The following is a 20,441-nucleotide window of genomic DNA, read 5'->3' on the forward strand; positions in this document are numbered from 1 at the left end:
CCCAAACAATGTTCACTTCTCCCTTAGGCATATGAGAAGGATTTTTTAAAAACATATATAAACAATTACTTAGATCGATGCAAAATAATAGGAACATCAACAGCAGTCCAATTGTTGCAAGCCTTTCCATGCGTCACAAAATTGTGACCAAATATTATGCAGATGGACAATTATATTGTTTATTTATGTTTTTTGTGATTACCATTTTCAGAATAAAGAAAAAAGTAAAAACAAACATCATAGATGTGGATGAATAGAATTAATTTTATTAATTATCAATTTGAAAATGCCCAAACAATGTTCACTTCTCCCTTAGGCATATGAGAAGGATTTTTTAAAAACATATATAAACAATTACTTAGATCGATGCAAAATAATAGGAACATCAACAGCAGTCCAATTGTTGCAAGCCTTTCCATGCGTCACAAAATAAGTGTTGTTCATTTCCATGAATGAACCCCCTGCTGCGGAAGCTAAGTTGCATATCCCCTGACCTTGCAGTTGATGAACCTTTCTGGAATCCCAAACCGGTTCTGCCTTTGTTGTCGGAGACCTATACCACGCGCCCCCATTGATCAACGTCGCCTTCTTCTACAATCTTCCTTGCATCTTTCAATGAGGACATAGGTGCCCCAACTCTCTTTTCAACAGCAACAGACAAGGCTTGGAACGGAGTTCCAACCTCATCCTCAGCTTCAACATAAGAGAAAGATGACAGGTGGCTAACTAACAGCGCCTTCTCCCCACCAACAATCATAAGCTTTCCATTCTTCACAAATTTGAGTTTCTGGTTCAATGTGGAGGTAACAGCTCCTGCCTCATGAATCCATGGCCTTCCCAACAAGCAACTGTAGGCCGAGTGGATATCCATTACTTGAAGAGTAATTTGAAAATCATTCGGACCTATCTTAGCTGGAAGGTCCACTTCACCAATAACTGTTTTGCGCGAACCGTGAAAAGCTTTGACGATTACACCGTTATACCTCATAGGCGCTCCTTGGCATAATAGCTTTGACAGAGTTGACTTCGGCAGCACGTTCAGCGACGACCCGGTGTCAACAAGCACTTTTGACAAAGCATCCTCTTTGCAATTCATAGAAATGTGCAAAGCCAGATTATGATTTCTTCCCTCCTCAGGGAGTTCTTCATCACAAAAACTGAGATTATTGCAAGAAGTGATGTTAGCCACGATATGATCGAATTGATCCACTGTGACATCATGTTCTATAAAAGCTTGTTCCAAAACTCTTTGCAGTGCTTCTCTGTGCGCTTCAGAATTCATGAGCAGAGACAACACTGAGATTTTTGAGGGGGTTTGGAGCAGCTACTCCGTCATATTAAACTCACTCCTTTTGATCAACCGAAGTACCTCATCATCGTCGTTAGCCTTCAAATCGCTGGATTCACCAGACTTACCCTTTGAAGCACTAACTGGATCCACAACAGGTACTTCTACCTTCTTTTCAACAACTGATTCTTCTTTATCTTTTGGGAACACCAGCCCAAACACACGACCACTGCGGGTCACCTTGGTAATATCAACAATGCTCACCACAGATCTAGTCGTAGGCAATGGGACCTCTTGACCACCTTCTATCATTGTAGCATTATACTGATATGGCACAACTTTATCAGATGAATACGGGACTGGACCCGCTAACCGTATAACCAACGACGATACTGATCTATTGCTGGCATTGTTACTGTTGCTACTGTCGTACTAGATTACCAATCTCTCCGGATGCTTGAAAATGGGCACTATGACATTCACATTGTCATCTACATGACGGGATTGAACAATTTGAATCATGCCTTCATCCATCAGTCGCTGGATGTACCTTTTCACAACTTCGCAACCCCTCGGGTTAACACTACAGATAACACAATTGTCATGGTCGTGTTCACAATCACTCACCAAATAAATATCCTTATGCATATGCACCTAGGATCTTGGATACGTACATCAAAAACCTTAAACTCGCCAGGACAATTGTCCACCATATTCACAGAAGAGTTCCCATGGGCGGGTAGCGGATTGGCTTTCACATTCGGCGCACGGTCCTCGAAGGACACCATTCCACTTTTCATCAGCTTCTGAACCTCATACTTGAGTGGATAGCGATTTTCTATATCATGTCCGGGTACTCCTTGATGAAAAGCGCAATGGAGCTCAGGCTTGTACCACCAAGGAAGTGGTTCTGGAATCTGCGACGGGTTTCTCGGTTGGATTAGGTTCTTAAGAACCAAAGACGGGTATAATTATGCATAAGACATAGGACTCGGGTCGAAAGAGACCTTCTTCCTCTCAAAGTTTTATTGATGATGATTGTTGGTATTGTTGTTGTTGTAGGTGTTTGTTCGTTGTTGCGGTTGTTGTTGTTGTTGTTGACGTTGTGGTTGTTGAACTGGTGTTGATTGATTAGAAAACACAGGGATAACTAAAGATACTTGATGATGATGTTGACGGGATGGTGGATTCCTTCTGATCTGAGGCCTCCTCTGCCTCCCACTGCTTATTGCATTCGCTTCATTGTCCTTTTTCTTCCCAGAATTGTTGCCATACCTCTTACTCGATGATGCTTCATCTTTCGACAAACGTCCCTCTATGACTCCTTCCTCAAGCCACATCCCCATGTTTACCATTTCGATAAATTCACTAGGGGAATTAGCAATCATTCGTTCATAATAAAATGAACTCAGAGTTTTCAGAAAGATCTTTGTTATCTCTTTTTCCTCCAAAGGAGGAGTGATCTGGGCAGCCAACTCCCTTCATCTCTCCGTGTACTCTTTGAATGTCTCCTTATCCATCTGAGACATTGACTGAAGTTGGTATCTATCAGGCGTCATATCCACGTTGTATTTATATTTCTTGAAAAAATCATCTCCCAAGTCGTTGAAGGTACGAATGCTTGCACTGTCTAATCCCATATACCAACGGAACGCAGCACCGGTCAAACTGTCCTGGAAATAATGAATCAACAGTTGATCATTGTCGGTCTGAGTAGACATCTTGCGAGAATACATCACTAGATGACTGAGTGGACAAGTGTTCCCTTTATACTTTTCAAAGTCAGGCACTTTGAACTTCACCAGGATCTTAACGTTGGGCACTAAACACAACTCAGCAGCACTCTTTCCAAACAAGTCCTTACCCCTTAGCGTCTTCAATTCCTTGCGCAGCTCAAGAAACTGATCTTTCATTTCATCCATTTTCTCGTAGGAATCCGGTCCCTTAGACATCTCGGAGTGATAAATGATGTCCTCTACACGAGGTAAGGTGTGCACAACGGGAGGTGGCATAGACATGACCGGGCTAGATGCCGACATGGAAGCAAAAGTAGGCACAAAGCCTTTAGGCATAAAGTTGGACGGCATTCCCCATGGGAATCCAGAAGGCATAGTGGGTGCAAAATGAGCGGTAGCAGCAGGCATGGTAGAGGTAGCCACTTCTGAAATAACTGTCCTTTGAGGAGGAGGAGTTGCAGGCGTTGGAGAAGATTGACTCTGAGCAGCAAGAACTGTCTCCATCATGGCAGTCAGGCGGGCGATCTCGTCCTTCAGCTCTCTGTTCTCTTTCTCTATATGCTCCATAATTCTGAGATGATTGGCGCGTGTGTTGTACTGATGAGTCTGCTTTGCTAAAGCACAGAAGAAACACCAATGAGACATCTGGCGAAAGAGAAACCTGCTTATGCAAATGATGCATGAAATGCAATGCTTGTTTATTTATTTTTTTATTTTCAAGGAACTTACTATATCATTTTCAAATACATATATATATATATCAATAATTGCAATTTTAAATGACCAAAAGTCTTTTTTCATTTATATAATTGGAAGGATTACACTGAGTATAGTTTCAGAAACCAAATGAAAAATACAACAGAAAAGGAGACTAGTCATCCTAAGGATCCCTAAAAATGTCAGAAGATCTGGCTGAAGGCGTGTACTTCCTTCGAATGTGACGGATCTCGGTCTCAAAAGAAGCTTTCATCTGAGTCTTCTCGAGGACAAGCTAATCAATAATCTTCTTCCAAGTAACAGAAGGATGAGGCATGTTAGAAGATGAAACCTCCGACTCTCTCTGTCTCTTCGTCACTCGGTCTTCAAGCAACTCAATAAGTGCATCTTTTTCCTTAGACTCCAACTGCAATTCTTCATGTTTCTTGCTCAAAGCACGAAAACACTCTTCCCACGTATCCTTCTCTTGCTTCATCTTGACAAGCGCGTCTTCCAACTCCTCTACATCTTGGTTAGGAAGAGTTAATGGCTCAACCACAACCATAGACATAGGTCTTTCACAAGGATAAGGCATCTTCAACTCCAAATCTCTCTTCTTCACCCAAAGAGTGTAAGCTTCCAAAGCCACACAATTGCGCGGGCCGAGCTCGGATCTTCCTTTCCTATTCACATTATGCCAAGCATGCACAATCTTCTACTTCAAATGTTGGGGATCTTTACCCTCTTTATAGAAAAGACCTTCTAGCAAAGTGTTATTAGGTTTGTCTCTCAAGGGGAACCCAAATTGATGACGAGCCAAAGCAGGATTATAGTTAATTCCTCCTTGTGTACCAATGAGAGGCACATTAGAGAATTCACCACAACTATCAATAATCTTCAAACTGCTTAAAGACGGATCATACCAAACTATATCATCATTAGTGAGAGACATAAGTTTCTTAGACCACCGTAGACATTGTTTGTTCTCCACAAAATCAGGTGTCTGAGGAAAGTGTGAAATAAACCACTTGTACAGAAGAGGAATGCAACAGACAATGGTTCAACCACCCTTAGAATTCCTTAGATGCAAAGAGAAATACATATCACCCAGCAGAGTAGGCACAAGATTCCCAATCAAGAAAAGTCTAATGGCGTTAGCATCAACAAAACCGTCAATGTTAGGGAACAAAGCTAATCCATAAATGAGCAACACAAAGATAGCTTCAAGAGCGTCCACACTACCATCTTGAGAAAAAGCAGTAGCTTCCTTGATGAGGAAATCAGATGGCAACCCAAATAATCCTCCTTTCTTCACCCAATGAGCCTCTATCTCAGACTTCTTCAAGTGAAGAGCTTCGGCAATAATACTAGATCGGGGAATCTCCTCCAATCCACTAAAAGGCACTCTACTAGAAACAGGTATCCCCAAAAGATGAGAATACTCCTCCAAGGTAGGCACAAGCTGAAAATCTGGGAAAATGAAGCAACGGTAGAGAGGATCATAGAACTGCACTAGCACACTCAAAAGTCCTTCAACTACATCAGCAAATAAGATAAACAGAAGCTTCCCATGGTGTTGTTTGAAGTCCAAGGGATCTAATACAAAAGATGCTAGCTTCCTTAACTCTTTTAAATCGGGACATCTGAAACTGTACTTCTTAGTGTTCCTTCATCCACAATCCATGGTCTGAAAATATTTGTAAATAATACCTCAGTTACTTGAAATTTTTCGTGTGATGAATGTTATGATGCGCATGAATGCATGAATGCAACGATCACAAATAAGGGATCACACACAAGGCAAACAACGGTCAAGGGATGAATCAAGTCATTGTCAAGATCAATCATCCATTTTGGTGGATTATGGTTTACACCTTATCAACACCCAAGTTCCATTAATATTGACAAGACTTGATTGGATCAACCAAGAATCAAAGGTTTGTTGTAAGTCATGAGCATGGAGTTTGGGTAAGAACCATCCCAAAGGAGTGAACTAAGGATAAAAACCTGTAAATCATGTTCTAAAAAAGTGCCCAAAGTCTTAATTCCATCTATCGGATATTACAAGTTAAGATGACTGACTCATCTACCCATAATATTCTCAAGAGAAACTCGTCTGAGTGTAGTATCGCGTAATAACTGTTATCAAGTCTACACTTGAACAGTCTCCGCACTCCGTCCTAAATAGGCGAAGAGGGGTAAACGTTCTACGATCCTCAACTTATCGGACCCAAATTAGAGATAGTAATGCCTAACCATAAATACTTATGTGACATTTCGAAATCCAAAAGAGTCCCCACTGAGCAGATGGATTGAAAGCCAACTTGTTAAGGACTACTCCACACAAATCAAACATGACTATACCATCCTCCTATCTTAATTTAATTCAAGTTCGGGTTAGAACTTGTCTCACCACTCAGAGATCACCAAGCACAAAAAGCAGATTATATCACACATACATATATACAAACATCATATATATACAAATATATACACCCAAAAAGTAGGCTAAACCCAGTGGAGACTATTCCTCAGCAGAGTCGCCACTTAATTTCTGTAGCGATAAATTCATGATCATCAAGCTATGGATAAGCTAGACATCAAATAACAAGAGTCGCCACCGCACTTTTATTGTTTCCAAGGGAAAAGGGAAAAAGTAAGAACAAAACCCAAAAGTAAGAAGTTTTCAAATCAAAACTAATAAAATGTCATAGATTACAGGTAAGGGGGTTGGTTACACAGAGGGAAGGTGTTAGCACCCTAAGTGTCCTAGGTACTCCTAGGGTGCCCTTTTTGTGTGCATATGTATTTGGTACAAAAATGATGTTCACAAACAAATATAATGGGGGGATGAGAAAAGAATTCAATTAATTATATTTTTGTGTTTGACAAGACCTTCGGACTTGTGCCTACGTACCAACATAAGAATGAGGGATCAAAACCTCGTAGTTCGTGATACAAATTTCAAAGTGGATGCATTGCTTTTAACAAAAATTAAGTTTGAAAGGCACGAAGGCTTAAAAATGGTTTGAGTGAGTTAGTTCTTTTTGGCTTTTTTGAAAATTTAAGTCAAGTATAGTTAAGTTTATTTACAAGTTTGATTTACGAAAAGAAGTTTGAAAATACAACGGCATAAGGCCAAAGTTTCTATCTTTTTGCAAAGTAGTCAAAGTTTAGAACAAAATAAGTTCAATCAAAGAAGATTTTGAAAAGAGAGGGAGAGATTTTGAAATTAAAGGAATGGGGAGAAGATGAAGGGACTAATGCTATGCACAAAATTAAAAGTTAAGAGTTGAAAAGATCTGACCAATGGGTAGCAATCCAATAGACAAGAATGTCAATAGAAACCCAGAATTCCCTTGGACATTTAGAATCAAGCAACACACAAATGCACAATTATATTATCTTGAAGAGCAAAGACATCAAATAAAGATAGCCACATCCAAGCTTTAGCCATTCCATGATATTCTTCAAATTATCCCATGTAATAGATGAATTCCACAAGTCACAGGTTCAAAATAACAGCTTCACAATGATCATGTTACAGATGAACTCAAGGAGATCTTGAATGATGTATCAGATGAAGTTTCAAATTGCAAGCACTTGGTTTCACAGAAAGTTGGCATTGGCCAAGTCCTTTAGCATAAAAATGTTTCCTAAGTTCTAAGTCCATTTTTCCAAGATCAAGCCAACAGTCCACACAATTTTTTTAGGGTTTTTGTTGTTATTATGTACATTGATGGTCAAAGACCACACAAACAAGCAAAGTATACACAAACAGGATATATCACAAATATGGTCCAAATGGACAAAGTGAAAATTGCATTAACATAAACAATTAGAATGGTATGAATGATGGCAAATGAATAAAGACTAAAATTAAATGACATTAAAGTAAATGACTTGAAATAAAAAGTTAGTTGTTAATGAGTTAGAAGTTAGTATTGTTTTGCTTTTGCTTTTCATTTTTAAGACATTCTTTGGAGAACACTCAACCCACTTATCACAAGCATGTATCCTTGAGCCAAGATATCTTCCAAAGGAAGGAAAAAAGGTCAAGTTTCCACACAATACCATGAAAGAGGGGAGACTTACAATCTCACTAACTAGAATGCTATGCCTTTTGTGTCACAAATTTAGCGCTATGTTAAGCAATCGTAATTGGACTTATGTAGAAGTCACAACTATTTGAGGCCGGGCAATAGAATTTTGGTGTTAATGCATGTTTGAGACATAGTATAATGGACTATGCTCATGAAACATACCACACACAAAAAGAATATGCAAAAGAGATGGCCTAATCTCATCCATACTCATGTTAATTTTTCAATCAACTAGCTTTAGGACTTTGAGATATCATAGGCCAAATGAGATGGGTGCATAAAGAAGGGGAATGAGATGAAGAGGGAGGGGAATGGATCATAACTCAAATTGGTCAAAGGAGGACTTTTACCAAATTAATATCATCCATTCATTTTGGGAGATGGAATATACATTCCATCAATCCCCTAAATCCAATGATATTAACTTGACAAAGTCAAATCAACCTTGACCAAGGCCCAACAACAAGAGTCAAACTCAAACAAATCATCACAATTGGTCAACAAAAATTATTTGGCATTTATTCAATTAAAAAAGACTAAAATAATACATTTAAATTAAATATGGTTTTTCAAATTCCTAAAACCTCATCAAAACACCAAAAAAATGGTCATGAGATTTATCATAGGTCAAACAAGGTCAAAGGACCTTGGAGAAAAAATTTCAAAATTTTTAAAGACTTAAAAGTATTTTTAAATAATTAAAAATAATCACAAAATCAACTAAATCATGAAAAATATTAATCATGATCCAAAAAATAATTTTAATTCAGAATATGAAAGAGGAAATTTTTTGAAATTTTTTGGTGAAACTCTCATATTTTTTGGATCAATATTAAAATTAATATGAATTAATGAAAATAAAAGGATTAAAATGAAAATCAGAAAATAGCAAAAAATGTGAGCCACTTGATCTCCCTCATTAATTGAGGTGGCAGATCAAGTGGCCTAGAACGCGCGTTCCATGATACACGCTAGTCAACTCATCCACACGCCTGGTATTCACAATGGACGCGTGAGATTAAAACGTTTTGGAATGATCATGTGGCTCAGAACCTGTCCAGCACACCACTGGCGCTGGACCTCCGGCCACCTTCTCAGGCGAGGCTCACCGGACTGGTTCAGTCATCACCATCACATAAATGGAAAAGGAGGACATGATCTGAAAGAAAAAATGGCGTAGAGCACGAATCTGACCTCAATTTTAACTAAGTCCACATATATAGAAAGATACGAGGAGTTGAATTTTGAGGTGTGTCAACTGAGTTGCTACGATTTGACCTCTAAGCAACTCAATCTTCTTCCTACATTGGTAGGACTTCAGACAACCAAAGATCCAAGAGAATTGAGTAGAATTGAGAGAGAATCCAAGAGATGAAGTTTTCTAAAAATTACCTTCAATGTTATGCAGTTCTTGATGTTGCTTGCTCCAAACACGATCTGATCACACTTGAGAAGCTAGTAGGAAGTGATTAGAGAGGTTGCAAGGCTTTGGATCCTGGAGTTCTTGAATCTCCAACAATTGAGATTCAAACTCAAATTTCAAATTGAAATTTCTCAGGTTTTCCTTTAGAATATGAGGGTTTCAATGGGGGGAAAAGCTGGCGCACAAGGTGTGATTCAAATGAGCACAGAGGTCATGTATTTATTGCATGAATGAATGATATTTGCACACTTCAAATTTTGTCCAATTTTAGCAATGTTGATGGCACGAGTGCATGGGCATGTGCAGGCCTATGATGCAATGCAAAAAGGTCCAAAATGATTCCAAATGAAGTCAGAATGGAAGCTTGATTGGCAAGGCAAAGTGAACTGAAGTCTTAAGTTTAATTCTTTCCAATTATGCAACCCTGTTAAATCCATGTGCAAACCTAGCAAAACTCATCCAAAATGCATGAGCTTGGGTTATTTGGAAAGCTTGGATCAAGGGGAACAATTTTGATGTTGAACACTTTTTCATTTGGAGCTTGGAACATGGATAATTTTAAGGTGGAAGTTTGGAAATTTCAACATGTTGAAATTTTTTCTAAGTGTCAAACCATATATCTCAATATTCCACCTTACTTAACATTTTATGTGAGCTTCAAATGAGAAATGTGTCTTCTTCAAAGTTGTGGCTCTTTAAAAGTCCTTCAAAATGGTCACTAATTTCATGTCATTTGGATTTGGAATGATAGAGTTATGCATTTTTGAAGTTGAGGAAAATCACTTGTTCAATGGTATAGGTAAAAAATGACCTAAAATGTAACCTCATATCACATGCTCATAAAAGTTGAATCAGATCTCACTCCAAACATAAAAGTTTAGGTAGACATCTTGAATTTGATTATGCAAGTTTGAAATCTTTAATCTCATAAAAGTTTAGCAAGTTATGGCCTTGAGAAGTTGACTTTCAAATTAGGGTTTAGACAAAATGACCTATAATGTTTCAACATAGAAAATGATTTTCCAAGCAAAACTAGCTCAGGTATAAACATGAAAGTTGTTTGGAATGTCATTTAGAGTAACTTTTCGCTTGGAATCATTTTCATATGGTGAAAATTGTAGGAGATAGGGTCTAGGGAGACCCAATTTTGATCAAATGAATTCATCTAGCCAACCACCATCAACCAACTTGCTAACCTTCAATTCTTTGGACTTCATTTGCTCATGGTTGATCATATATGAATAAGATGATGAATTTTGAAGTGTCCCTTGAGAAATTTGATCAGTTGGTGAGATAGCTTATTGGAGAAGTTACTCAAAATACCCAGTCAAACTAGGGTTTCCAAGGCAAATCACCTCCTTACTCTTGAAGAAAACTTGATCAATATAACATGTAGGAATCAATGGAACTCATATATGATGCTCATAACCATTCTTGGATCAATTCATGGTTGTGCTCTTTGTCATGAGGGTCTTAAACCCTAGATATGAACTTGATAGATTAATGGAGATCATGCCCTACCTACAAAAGAGTTAGGCAAATGCAAAGACATATTTTTTCTATTTTGGTTAGTAAAATGATAATATACAAGTATGATACAATCACATGGTGCTTGGTGATCTCTCCCAAAACAAACCCAATGAAAGAGGGGTAAGGAGGATGCTAAGGTATGATCTCAATGCTAATGCTTATGATGAAATTGCATGAGGAATCTTAGGGTCAATATTGGGATCTTACGGTGCCCCACGGGAAAGTAGGGTTTCTAGCAGCAGCGGGGGCGGTGAGAGTTGGATGAGGAAAGAAGGCCCCCCCATTGGCAAAGTGGGCAGCAAAATTTTGGGGCATTCCCCAAGGGTAGGAAGCAGCAAGCCTATTCATGTCAGCAAGGACCAATTGGCGGTTTTCAGAAGTTGGTATTACAGTCTCCACCGAGGTTTCAATAGTAGCACCAGCAGTAACATCAGGATTGGCCACCCCAGTAGCACGAGTGGCGTTGTCACCAGCAGTGTTGGCAGAGGCAGGAGCCCTCTGAGTCTGGAGGAGTTCCAATATGGCCTCCATGTTGCCTTGGAAAATGTTCATTCTGTCCTGAACTTGGGCGAGTGATTCACGGACGACAGTGTTGTCAGCTTCAAAGTCAGCCATGATCTTGGATTTGTTTGCGCGAGTGAAATAGTGATGACGAGTCGTCGTTTTTGCTGTGGAAAGATGGAGAGAGTAAGCATTTTGTTTTCTGGAGGTTTATGACAGATAAATGCGTGAATGCATGCATGTATGCAAAAAAAAATGATATGTGCATATTTATGTTATATTCATTTTTGTAAAGGAAGAAATTTCCAAGGAATCCTTGAGTTTGTTTATCAACATAAGCAAATACAAAGCATACAGAGAGACAATTTATGAAGCCAATAGCCAAGAAACTCTTTTATTCATATATCATGAAAGCGGAATACAAGTACATATCAATAAGCTGCCCATTGGGCTACAAGAGTCTCAACATTGACCCTATCAGACATTAACCTAGAAACAAAAGTGAATTAAAAATCAAACCCAGTGGGAAATATTCAGAAACATCTTGACAACAACCCCTCATAATAAATCAGAGAATTCGGGGACAGACATGCGCTCCATTCTCCCAACATCGGCCTCCCTTCAGGTGGTAGGTCGTAATCAGGTTCACTTGAAATGCTTCTCACAACTGTTTCCTCCATGTTGGGGATATTTCCAAGATGTCCATGGTCCTTCTTCAGGCGATCATTCACTTTTGGGAGTAGGTTGGCGTCTTCTAGGTTCTTGTGTGATTGCTCTTTTAGCTCGCGGATCTCCTCAAGTATCTGGTTTAGCTCGTACTGATTCTGGAAAAGAGTGACTTCTAGATTCTTGGTGCGGCTTTGCTCATCCTTCAATCCTTTTTGGAAAGCTTCCATGTGGTCTCGAAGCTTCTTGGTATGTTCTCTATAATTAAGCTCTGTTTTACAAGCCTGGTATTGAGTCTTGGATAAATGTTTCTTCTTTATTGTCAAACTGGTGTAAGTTCCCTTGAGTGTGTCACCCACCTTGATTCTTTTGAATACCTCGGTTTTCACCTCGTTATCCGCTTGATGCACCCTATCTCTTTTCTGATTCAGATTGAACTTCAAAGTTTCTTTCTCTAAGGAGATCTTACCAAGCCTAGATTTGAGATCGGCGTTCTCTTTCTCTAGGGCCTTGATAACTCTTTTCAACTCATCGACTTCAGAAGTTTGATGGATTAATGGTTCAGGAGGCTCGATGCTCATGGATGGTTCAGGAAGGAATGGCAACAAAGTCTCACTAACCTTGTCTTTTACCCATTTGGTGTAAGCTTCCTTGGAAATGCAATTCTTCTTACCCATTTCTGCTTTCCCTTAAGGACAAATTGCTCCCCAAGCCTTGACGATCTTCTTGACTAATTCTGGATCTTCAACCCCTTCATACAAGACAAAACCTTCTACACCTTTGAGGTCAGGCGTATCTACCATGGGGTATCCCAACTGTCGTAGTGCCAACCTCAGATTGTAATTGATTCCGCCTTTCGTACCAAGAAGAGGTACATTAGGGAAATCACCACAGCTGAGGATGAGCTTGACGCTGTCGTAGATTTAAGAATACCAGGAGATGTCCTCGGTGTTCAAGGACATGATCCACTGGGACCATTTCAAGTTGTCTTTGTTTTCAGCGAAAGGGCATTTGCTGGGTAGATGTGAAATAAACCATCTATACAGCAAAGGAGTACAACAAACGATGGTTCCTTTCTTCTTCTGGGTCCTTACATGGATGGAGTAATAAGTATCAGCAAGAAGAGTGGGAATAGGATTCTGAGTTAGAAAGATATGAATAGCGGCCAGATCCACGAATTCTTCCATGTTCGGAAACAGTACGATCCCATAGATTAGTAGAGCTAGACTGGCGTTGAAGGTCGTCCAACTCCCATCTTCGGCGAAGGTAATAGCTTTATCTACTAGAAACTTTGAGGTGAAGCCATGAATTCCACCCTTAGGTTTCAAGTTCAGCTCCACTTCCTTCTTCCCTATGTTGAGAGCTTCAACAAGGACTTGATATTTAAGGATTTCCTTAGTGCGCACATAAGGAACTTGGTTCTTGATCCTAATACCCAGAATATGTGAATACTCTTCCAATGTGGGTGCCAATTGGTAATATTGGAATGTAAAGCATCTCAGCGGAAGATCATAGAATTGCACCAGGGTGTGCACAACAGTGGTATTGACTTCGGTGGTCAGGATTCCCAGAAGGTTTCCATAAGACGTCTTGAAGTCATCTTTGTTTCCAAGATCTAGACGTGCCCCTAGTCCTCTCAAGACAGTCAGTTGAGGTTCTACGAACTTGTAATTGTGAATGTTTTTCCTGTCAGGATTCATGGTTTGCCTTGAATGCTTAGTCAACAAACTGGACTCGTGGATTCCTCGAAAAGAAATGCATATGCACTTATTTTTGTCATGATGAATGATAATGTAATGATGGGATGATATAAGTCACGCAAATTCAAAATTCTGATATGATATGAATAAACTATATATGCCATTTGTTGTAGGTTCAAAAGTTCGACGCAACATGAGTATCAAGGTAGGAAGAGTCTATAGCGGGGTATTCGTTACCTTTAGATTTATTGACTAAATCAAAAGTAAATCATACAATTTGAGTCACCACCTCACTTCTATTTATCCAAAAGAAAGGTTAGAAAACGAACAAAAACCGAGAAGTTTTATCAAATCAAAAACTAATAAAAATGTCAGAGATCTGGGTAACGGGGTTGGTTATGCAATGGGAAGGTTTTAAGCACCCAAAACATCCTTAGTACTCTAAGGGAGCCCTTTTTACAAATGTTTTATGGTAGGTTGGTATTTGTGAAAATATTTGTGCAAACATGATTGGGTAGATGAGAAAAGAATATACAAGTTATTTACAATTTTGTGTTTGAATGGATAAACCCATTACCTACGTACCATCTTAAAAAGGTAGGATCAAAACCTCGTAGTTCGGGGTAAAAATCTCAAAAGAAATTGGTGAATTGATTGGCCAAGAGACTTAAGGTCTTTTGTTATCAAAGGGAGAAAACTCAACCTAGAACACAAATCCACCATGTGAGGAGATCTTCAACATGCTAGTGAGGGGTTAACCCTATAATAAGCATGGAAGACTTATAGTCCAACACTAAGGATATAGGTGAGTATTATATCAACCTCTAAGATAACTCAAACCTAATAGCTAATGTTTATGAAAATCTTTAACACAAATGGTTATTGGAACCATAAAATCAATTTGAGTGAGTTGTATTTACAAATGAAAAGTATTCACAAAATAAGGTCAAAGTTGACTTAAGATTCAATTCAAAGTAAGTGTTATGAAAAAGAGTTTGAAAAATCAAAGGCATAGTGCCTAGGTTTCTAATTTGAAAGCAATGTCAATGTTTGCACAAAAAGTTTGGCTTGGGTTAGAGTTGAGTGAAGAAGAGAAGGGATAGGTCCTAAACATGAAAAGATGAAGGAAGAGAAATAAAACAACTTGGAGTTCCCTTCTTGAGATCATAAAGATGATTCAAGTTGCTCATTTCCTTTGGACTTATCAAGCAATAAGCAATTAACTCAAGCAATCAAGCAAATAATCAATCAAGCTCCTAGGAATCTTCCAATTGGACTTGGCTCTCTCATTTTGGATGCTCATGACAATGGTCCTTCTAAGTAGCTCAAGTTTGGTATCCCTATCATAAGAACACACAAATCAAAAGGTTCCACAATGCAATAGAAAGAATGGACAAGAGTGAGTTTAGAATTAGGGGTCTTTTCAATGTCATCTTCAAGATTAAGCATTCTAAAGGCATGAGGCCTAGTTGCTCTTTGACAATTTTAGCATTCTAAAGGAATGGACCTAGTTGCTCTTCAAACTCCATTTAGCATAGGTAAGGTCCTAAATCTAAGTCCTTTCTCCATTTGCATTGGGTTCACACAAACAAAACAAAACAAAACACAAGACAATAGTATATACATAATAATGTGCTCAAGTGAACAAAAGGCAAATTGTATTAACATAAACATGAGCTCAAGTGAGCAAAGGGCAAAGATAAATGAATTAATGAGCAAGAAATTAAATTGCATTAAAATAAATTGCATGAATTAAATGCTTGAATTAAAAGTTAGTAATTAGTAGTTAGTGTTAGTGTGCCATAAGGCAATTTAGCGCTATGTTAAGCAATCGTAAGTGGACTAATGTAGTAGTCACACCTATCTGAGGTCGGTCAATAAAACTATAGGCAAATAAATACAAGTTAGAGACCATGACTAGTAAGCCAAGCTCCTACAACTTGTCATTCCAAAAGAAAAGAAGAATGACCTTGTATGGATTTAGGTTTTTTGCTTGACCAAGAAGCAACCTATCTCTAATGCAAAACAATTCATTTGATCTTTGATCAAGATGAATTTGATTTGAATCAAAGAAGGTTAAGCCTCTCATATGTCAAGGCTAACCACCAATCATTAACTCATTGGTCGAAAAGAAAAAAGAAGAAGAAGAAGATGGAAATGGAATGTACATAATTGAAATTCAAAAGACATAACCAAAACACATTGATCAAACATGAATGGAATCAACATCAATCAATTGTAAACAGAAGTGAGATGAAGCTTAGAAGTCAAGAAACAATAAAAATATTTTTTTGTATTTTTTGGAATTTAAATAATACTTGAATTAAAATAAACAAATAAAGGTCAAACTTCAAATCCATTTCAAATCAACTTGGAAAAGTCCAAATGGATCATCATAAGTCTAACATGGTCAAACAAGGTTTGACCAAAATTTTCATCATTTTTTGAAAACAGAAACTAATTTTAAACAATTAAAAATGAAGAAAAATAACATAATTGAACTAAAATCTCAAATCAATTAAGAAATTGATGAGAATATTTTTCATAGATTCATCATCATTCAAAGATGTTAAGAAAATATTTTTGGCATTTTTGAATATTGAAAAGTATTTAAAATGAATTAAAAACAACCAAAAAAGAAATAATTAACAAAAAATATTAAATGGAATCACAAAAATAATTAAAAATCATTTTTAGAAACTAGAATTTAAGAGATTTTTTTTGCAATTGGTCCCATATTTTTGTGATTCCAAATAAAGAAGTTATGAATTTTTTAAAATAAAATGAAATAAAAGAAAATAAAAACAGAAATTAAAAATTGGAAAAATCCACAACGCTTGGTTCCCACTTCATTAATTGACGTGGCTGATCACAAGGCTAGGAGACGCGCGCGCATGGCAGACCTTTGTCAATAGAGAAACACGCTGCATTAAAATAAGTCAAAACAAAGCACGACTAAGATTAGATCCCAAGAGCCAGATCCAAGGGCCAGGAACTCATCCACATGGGGACGATGGTGGAAACCACAGTCTTCTTCGGTGAGACTCACTGTTCCGGCCAGAATTTGCAGGTTTTCAAACCTTTATCATAATACACGACCCATACATCATTAGAAAGCTAGGGTGATGTACATCACCCCTCTACCCTTGGTTTCCACTCAAGATCTCTATAGAGAGAGAAATCTGAGATGGAAAATTGTGGTGTTCAAACTGAACTTACTCAATTCATAAAATTAAAAGCATAAACCAATTGCCTCTCGCAGGACTTCAGAGGTACCAACCAATGCAAGAAATGCTCAATATTAAGAGAGATTCGAATCAAAACAGTTTGAATAACAACCTTTGAAGAGCAGCTTTCAATGGCACGATCTGATCCAAATCTTCAATGCAGCTTGTTCTTGAGGTAGCAAGGAAGCAAGGCTAAGGAATTGAAGTTCAAAGATCAACCAATGTAGTTGAAATTTGAACTTGAAAAATTGAGAGAAAATCAAAATTCCTTTGAGTGAGGGTTAGGATTTCACTTCTGCAGAATTTCAGGCGCCTTTAGGTTGCCAAATGAAGTGAATGGAGCCTTCTATTTATAGGCAAGGATGATGCACTGCATGAATAAACTCGTGTGCATGTGAAGTTGGGTCCTCCATGCATGGGCCTGTACAGGCGCATGGGAGGCCCAAAAGCAATGGCAATTGAGTGCTAAACATCAGCCAAATGAAAATGGACGTGCAGATTGAAGGTGAGAAAAACAAGAAAGGGGGGTTTGAATTGTTTTGGAAAATAAGCGTTTTTGCAAAATAAAATCACACAGGATTTTATACTGGTTCGCTTATAACACAAAGCTACTCCAGTCCACCTGGCCAAGGTGATTTTGCCTTCAACAAGGACTTAATCCACTAATCTTGAAAGATTATTACAACCAACGTCTAAGAGAAAGATCTCTTAGTCCTCTCAAGTATACAGACTACGCAGAGTCACTTGAGGAATATAAAACAACTTAGATAAAAACAGAGTTTGTAATCTAGAGTGCTTCTAGGATAAAGCAAGTACTACAGCAGTAAGAGCAAATAGAATATTTCACGTTCTGAGCAAAAGCTCATGAAAGATTGAGAGAGAGAGAGAGAATATTTCAGTGTGTTCAGGTGTATCTCTCAATGAGGTTCGTCGTTCTTTATATAGAGGTGAAAACGACCGTTTGTAGTAATGGCAGATATTTAGTCTTGATGAGAGTTTAATGCCATAACTTCTTTGTTTCTTGCCAGAACAAGTTTGTGGAGGTGGTTTTTCTTTCGGTTTAGAGTTTGAAGTTGGGCTAGAGTGGGAGAAGCGGGGTCAGAGGGTTCTGTGTCAGAAGAAAGGACAAAATAGGGAGGTGATTCTGGGGCTGAGGATGAGGAAGTGGTTTGATTCTATTCTTCAGCTTCAGAAAGGGGTAAGGAAGTATTGGCAAGGTTGAATTTGGGTAGTGGTTGAGATGTTCTGGTTGTGGAAGGAGGGGTTTCAGATGTGGTGTAGATGGGTGTTGGTAGAGGAGTAGAAGAAGCAAATTGCTGTACAGAGGGAGCAGTAGAGGCAGACTTACCAGAAGACTCTTGCAGAGGTGCTGGAGGTCTTGATTCAGAGGATTCCCCTAGCTTTGCTTTCTTCGCCTTCGATGCCTTCTCAGATGGACCTCTTTTAAACCTCACGAAGTCTGGAGCTGAATCTGGCAGATCGCTCAGTCTGAAATCTGATATGTCCACTCCTTCATCCTTCAGACGTTGGAGATAGTGGAGAATTGCTTCTTTGGGTTCATCCCTGTAGAACTTACATAGACCATTTGGCATATCCCTCTGATCTTTTAAGGCTTCCCAAGAAGTATCGAAAGTAGGTTTAACGTGAATCTTCTCCATAATCCCCATGCTTTTCAGATTCCTGGAGTTCAGAGGCCTTCCAGTTTCTATTGCCAAGTCTTCCATGAGTTTGTGTTTTATCAGATGGTCCACGAGACCATTTTCTATCAGCACATCTGAGAGAAGTCTTCCCAGAGGAATGTAAGTTCTGGGTTTCATGTTATTCCTGGTTTCCCGTACAGAGTCTCTGAGGTATTTGAAGAGGAGCGCTGGGAGGCAAAGCTTCAGACCTTTATGAATACAATACAGAATACATTTCTGATATGTATTGATGTAATCTGATGAGTTTGATGCTGGGCGATGATGAATAGTTCCCAAAATGATTTTGAGCCACACCCGGAGATTCTGATGTAGTTCCTTGTTCTTTGAGGGATTTCCTTCTGTGTTGAGTTTGAAGATTGTTGGGTTGATTTCATGAGCAACGTATTTGGCTCTGGGATTTATGTTGTAAATTCTTCTTCCTCCAGCTTTTTCCATGTTCAGCAGGGCAGCAATTGACTTTTCAGTTATCACAATTTTGACACCCAAGACGTAGGAGACTATGAAATGATCATCAGCATCAGCAAACCTCCAGAATTCCTTAAAAAGGTTTGGGTACACAGGACCGTAGAGGCGTTGAAAGTAGTTTCCCCAACCTTGTTGATGAAGTTCTTCAGTGAGGTCTACGCCATTTCTCTTCATGTTGTTAAAATCCACCAGGGATTCACATAGCACGTCCAGTTTCTCGAAGGGAGTTGCAAGATTTATATGAGGCTCACGGTCAAGAATGTGAGGCTCCTTGTAAACTGGTGTTGTAGTAACGCCTGTAACAGTTGGAGTAGATGTGCTTTGAGATGCGTTGCTGGAGTTCATTTGCTGAGAATAGTTGAATACAGATTGTTGTTGAGAATCCATTGTTGATGAGGAGCTGAGATGAAGATGAACTGTTTGCAAAAATGCCTGAGAGAACTAGGTTTGAACAAGTGAGTGAGAGTGAAGTGTGTGTGAAGTGTGAGAGGAGTGTTTAAATACCCTAAAAGAAACGCATGCAAAACGACACGCAAAACAGAGTTAGCACAAAAACCAAGTTAGCACGTTTAGAGGGAGAAATGATTATGGCTCATTAATGAATGTCTAATCCCAACAGTATGCACATTGCTCGAGGAGATCTCAAACGTCTGTCCTTTGATTTACTTCTGGACAGCTGTCTAGAAGTTCCAAGGTTAGACGCAATTCACTCCACGTGTTTGCTTTATCTGATCTTTAGGAATACCAAACGAATGGTTCCTGGAGATTTCTAACTCAAATATCTTCTCAACTTGGTGGAAGTATCAGAGTCAGAGGCAGAAGCTCATTTGTTTATGTCAGAGTCTCATTTTACATCTTCAGAGGCACAATTCATTCAGGGCAACTTTGAATGTTCAGAGTTTCTAAGATAAAAAGAAATTTATCTTCAGTCAAAGGCTTAGTAAAGATATTTGCCCATTGATGATCTGTATCAATGAACTTCAATGTTACTATCCCTTTTCTGAACATAGTCTCTGATAAAATGATGTTTTATTTCAATGTGCTTGGCTCTGGAGTGTAGAATGGGATTCTTACTTAAACAAATGGCAGCAATATTATCACAAAAGATAGGAGTGTTACCCTCGAAGATTTGCAAATCTTCTAACTGATTCTTCATCCAGAGCATCTGAGTTGTGCACAGTGATGCTGAGATGTATTCTGCTTCTGCAGTTGATAGAGCGATAGTTGACTGTCTTTTGCTGGCCCAGGATATCAGATTCCTAGGAGCTGACAATTTCCAGATGTGCTTTTTCGCTCCAATCTATCTCCTGCATAATCTGCATCACAGTAACCCGAAAGTCTATACTCTGATGTTTTCTCATACATCAGGCCCAGGTTAGGAGTTCCTTTCAGATATTTGAAAATTC

The 20,441-nt window shown here is 38.6% G+C and overlaps 1 protein-coding gene across 1 annotated transcript; it reads right to left on the reverse strand.

Annotated features, from left to right (window-relative positions):
* Positions 1 to 12,866: 12,866 nt before the first annotated feature.
* Positions 12,867 to 13,643, reverse strand: LOC127123016 (uncharacterized). The gene has a single exon (XM_051053283.1). It carries the CDS (start codon positions 13,641 to 13,643, stop codon positions 12,867 to 12,869), a length of 777 nt encoding a protein of 258 aa, XP_050909240.1.
* Positions 13,644 to 20,441: the final 6,798 nt, after the last annotated feature.

Source organism: Lathyrus oleraceus, chromosome 2, assembly GCF_024323335.1.
Source record: "Lathyrus oleraceus cultivar Zhongwan6 chromosome 2, CAAS_Psat_ZW6_1.0, whole genome shotgun sequence".
NCBI lineage: Eukaryota > Viridiplantae > Streptophyta > Magnoliopsida > Fabales > Fabaceae > Lathyrus > Lathyrus oleraceus.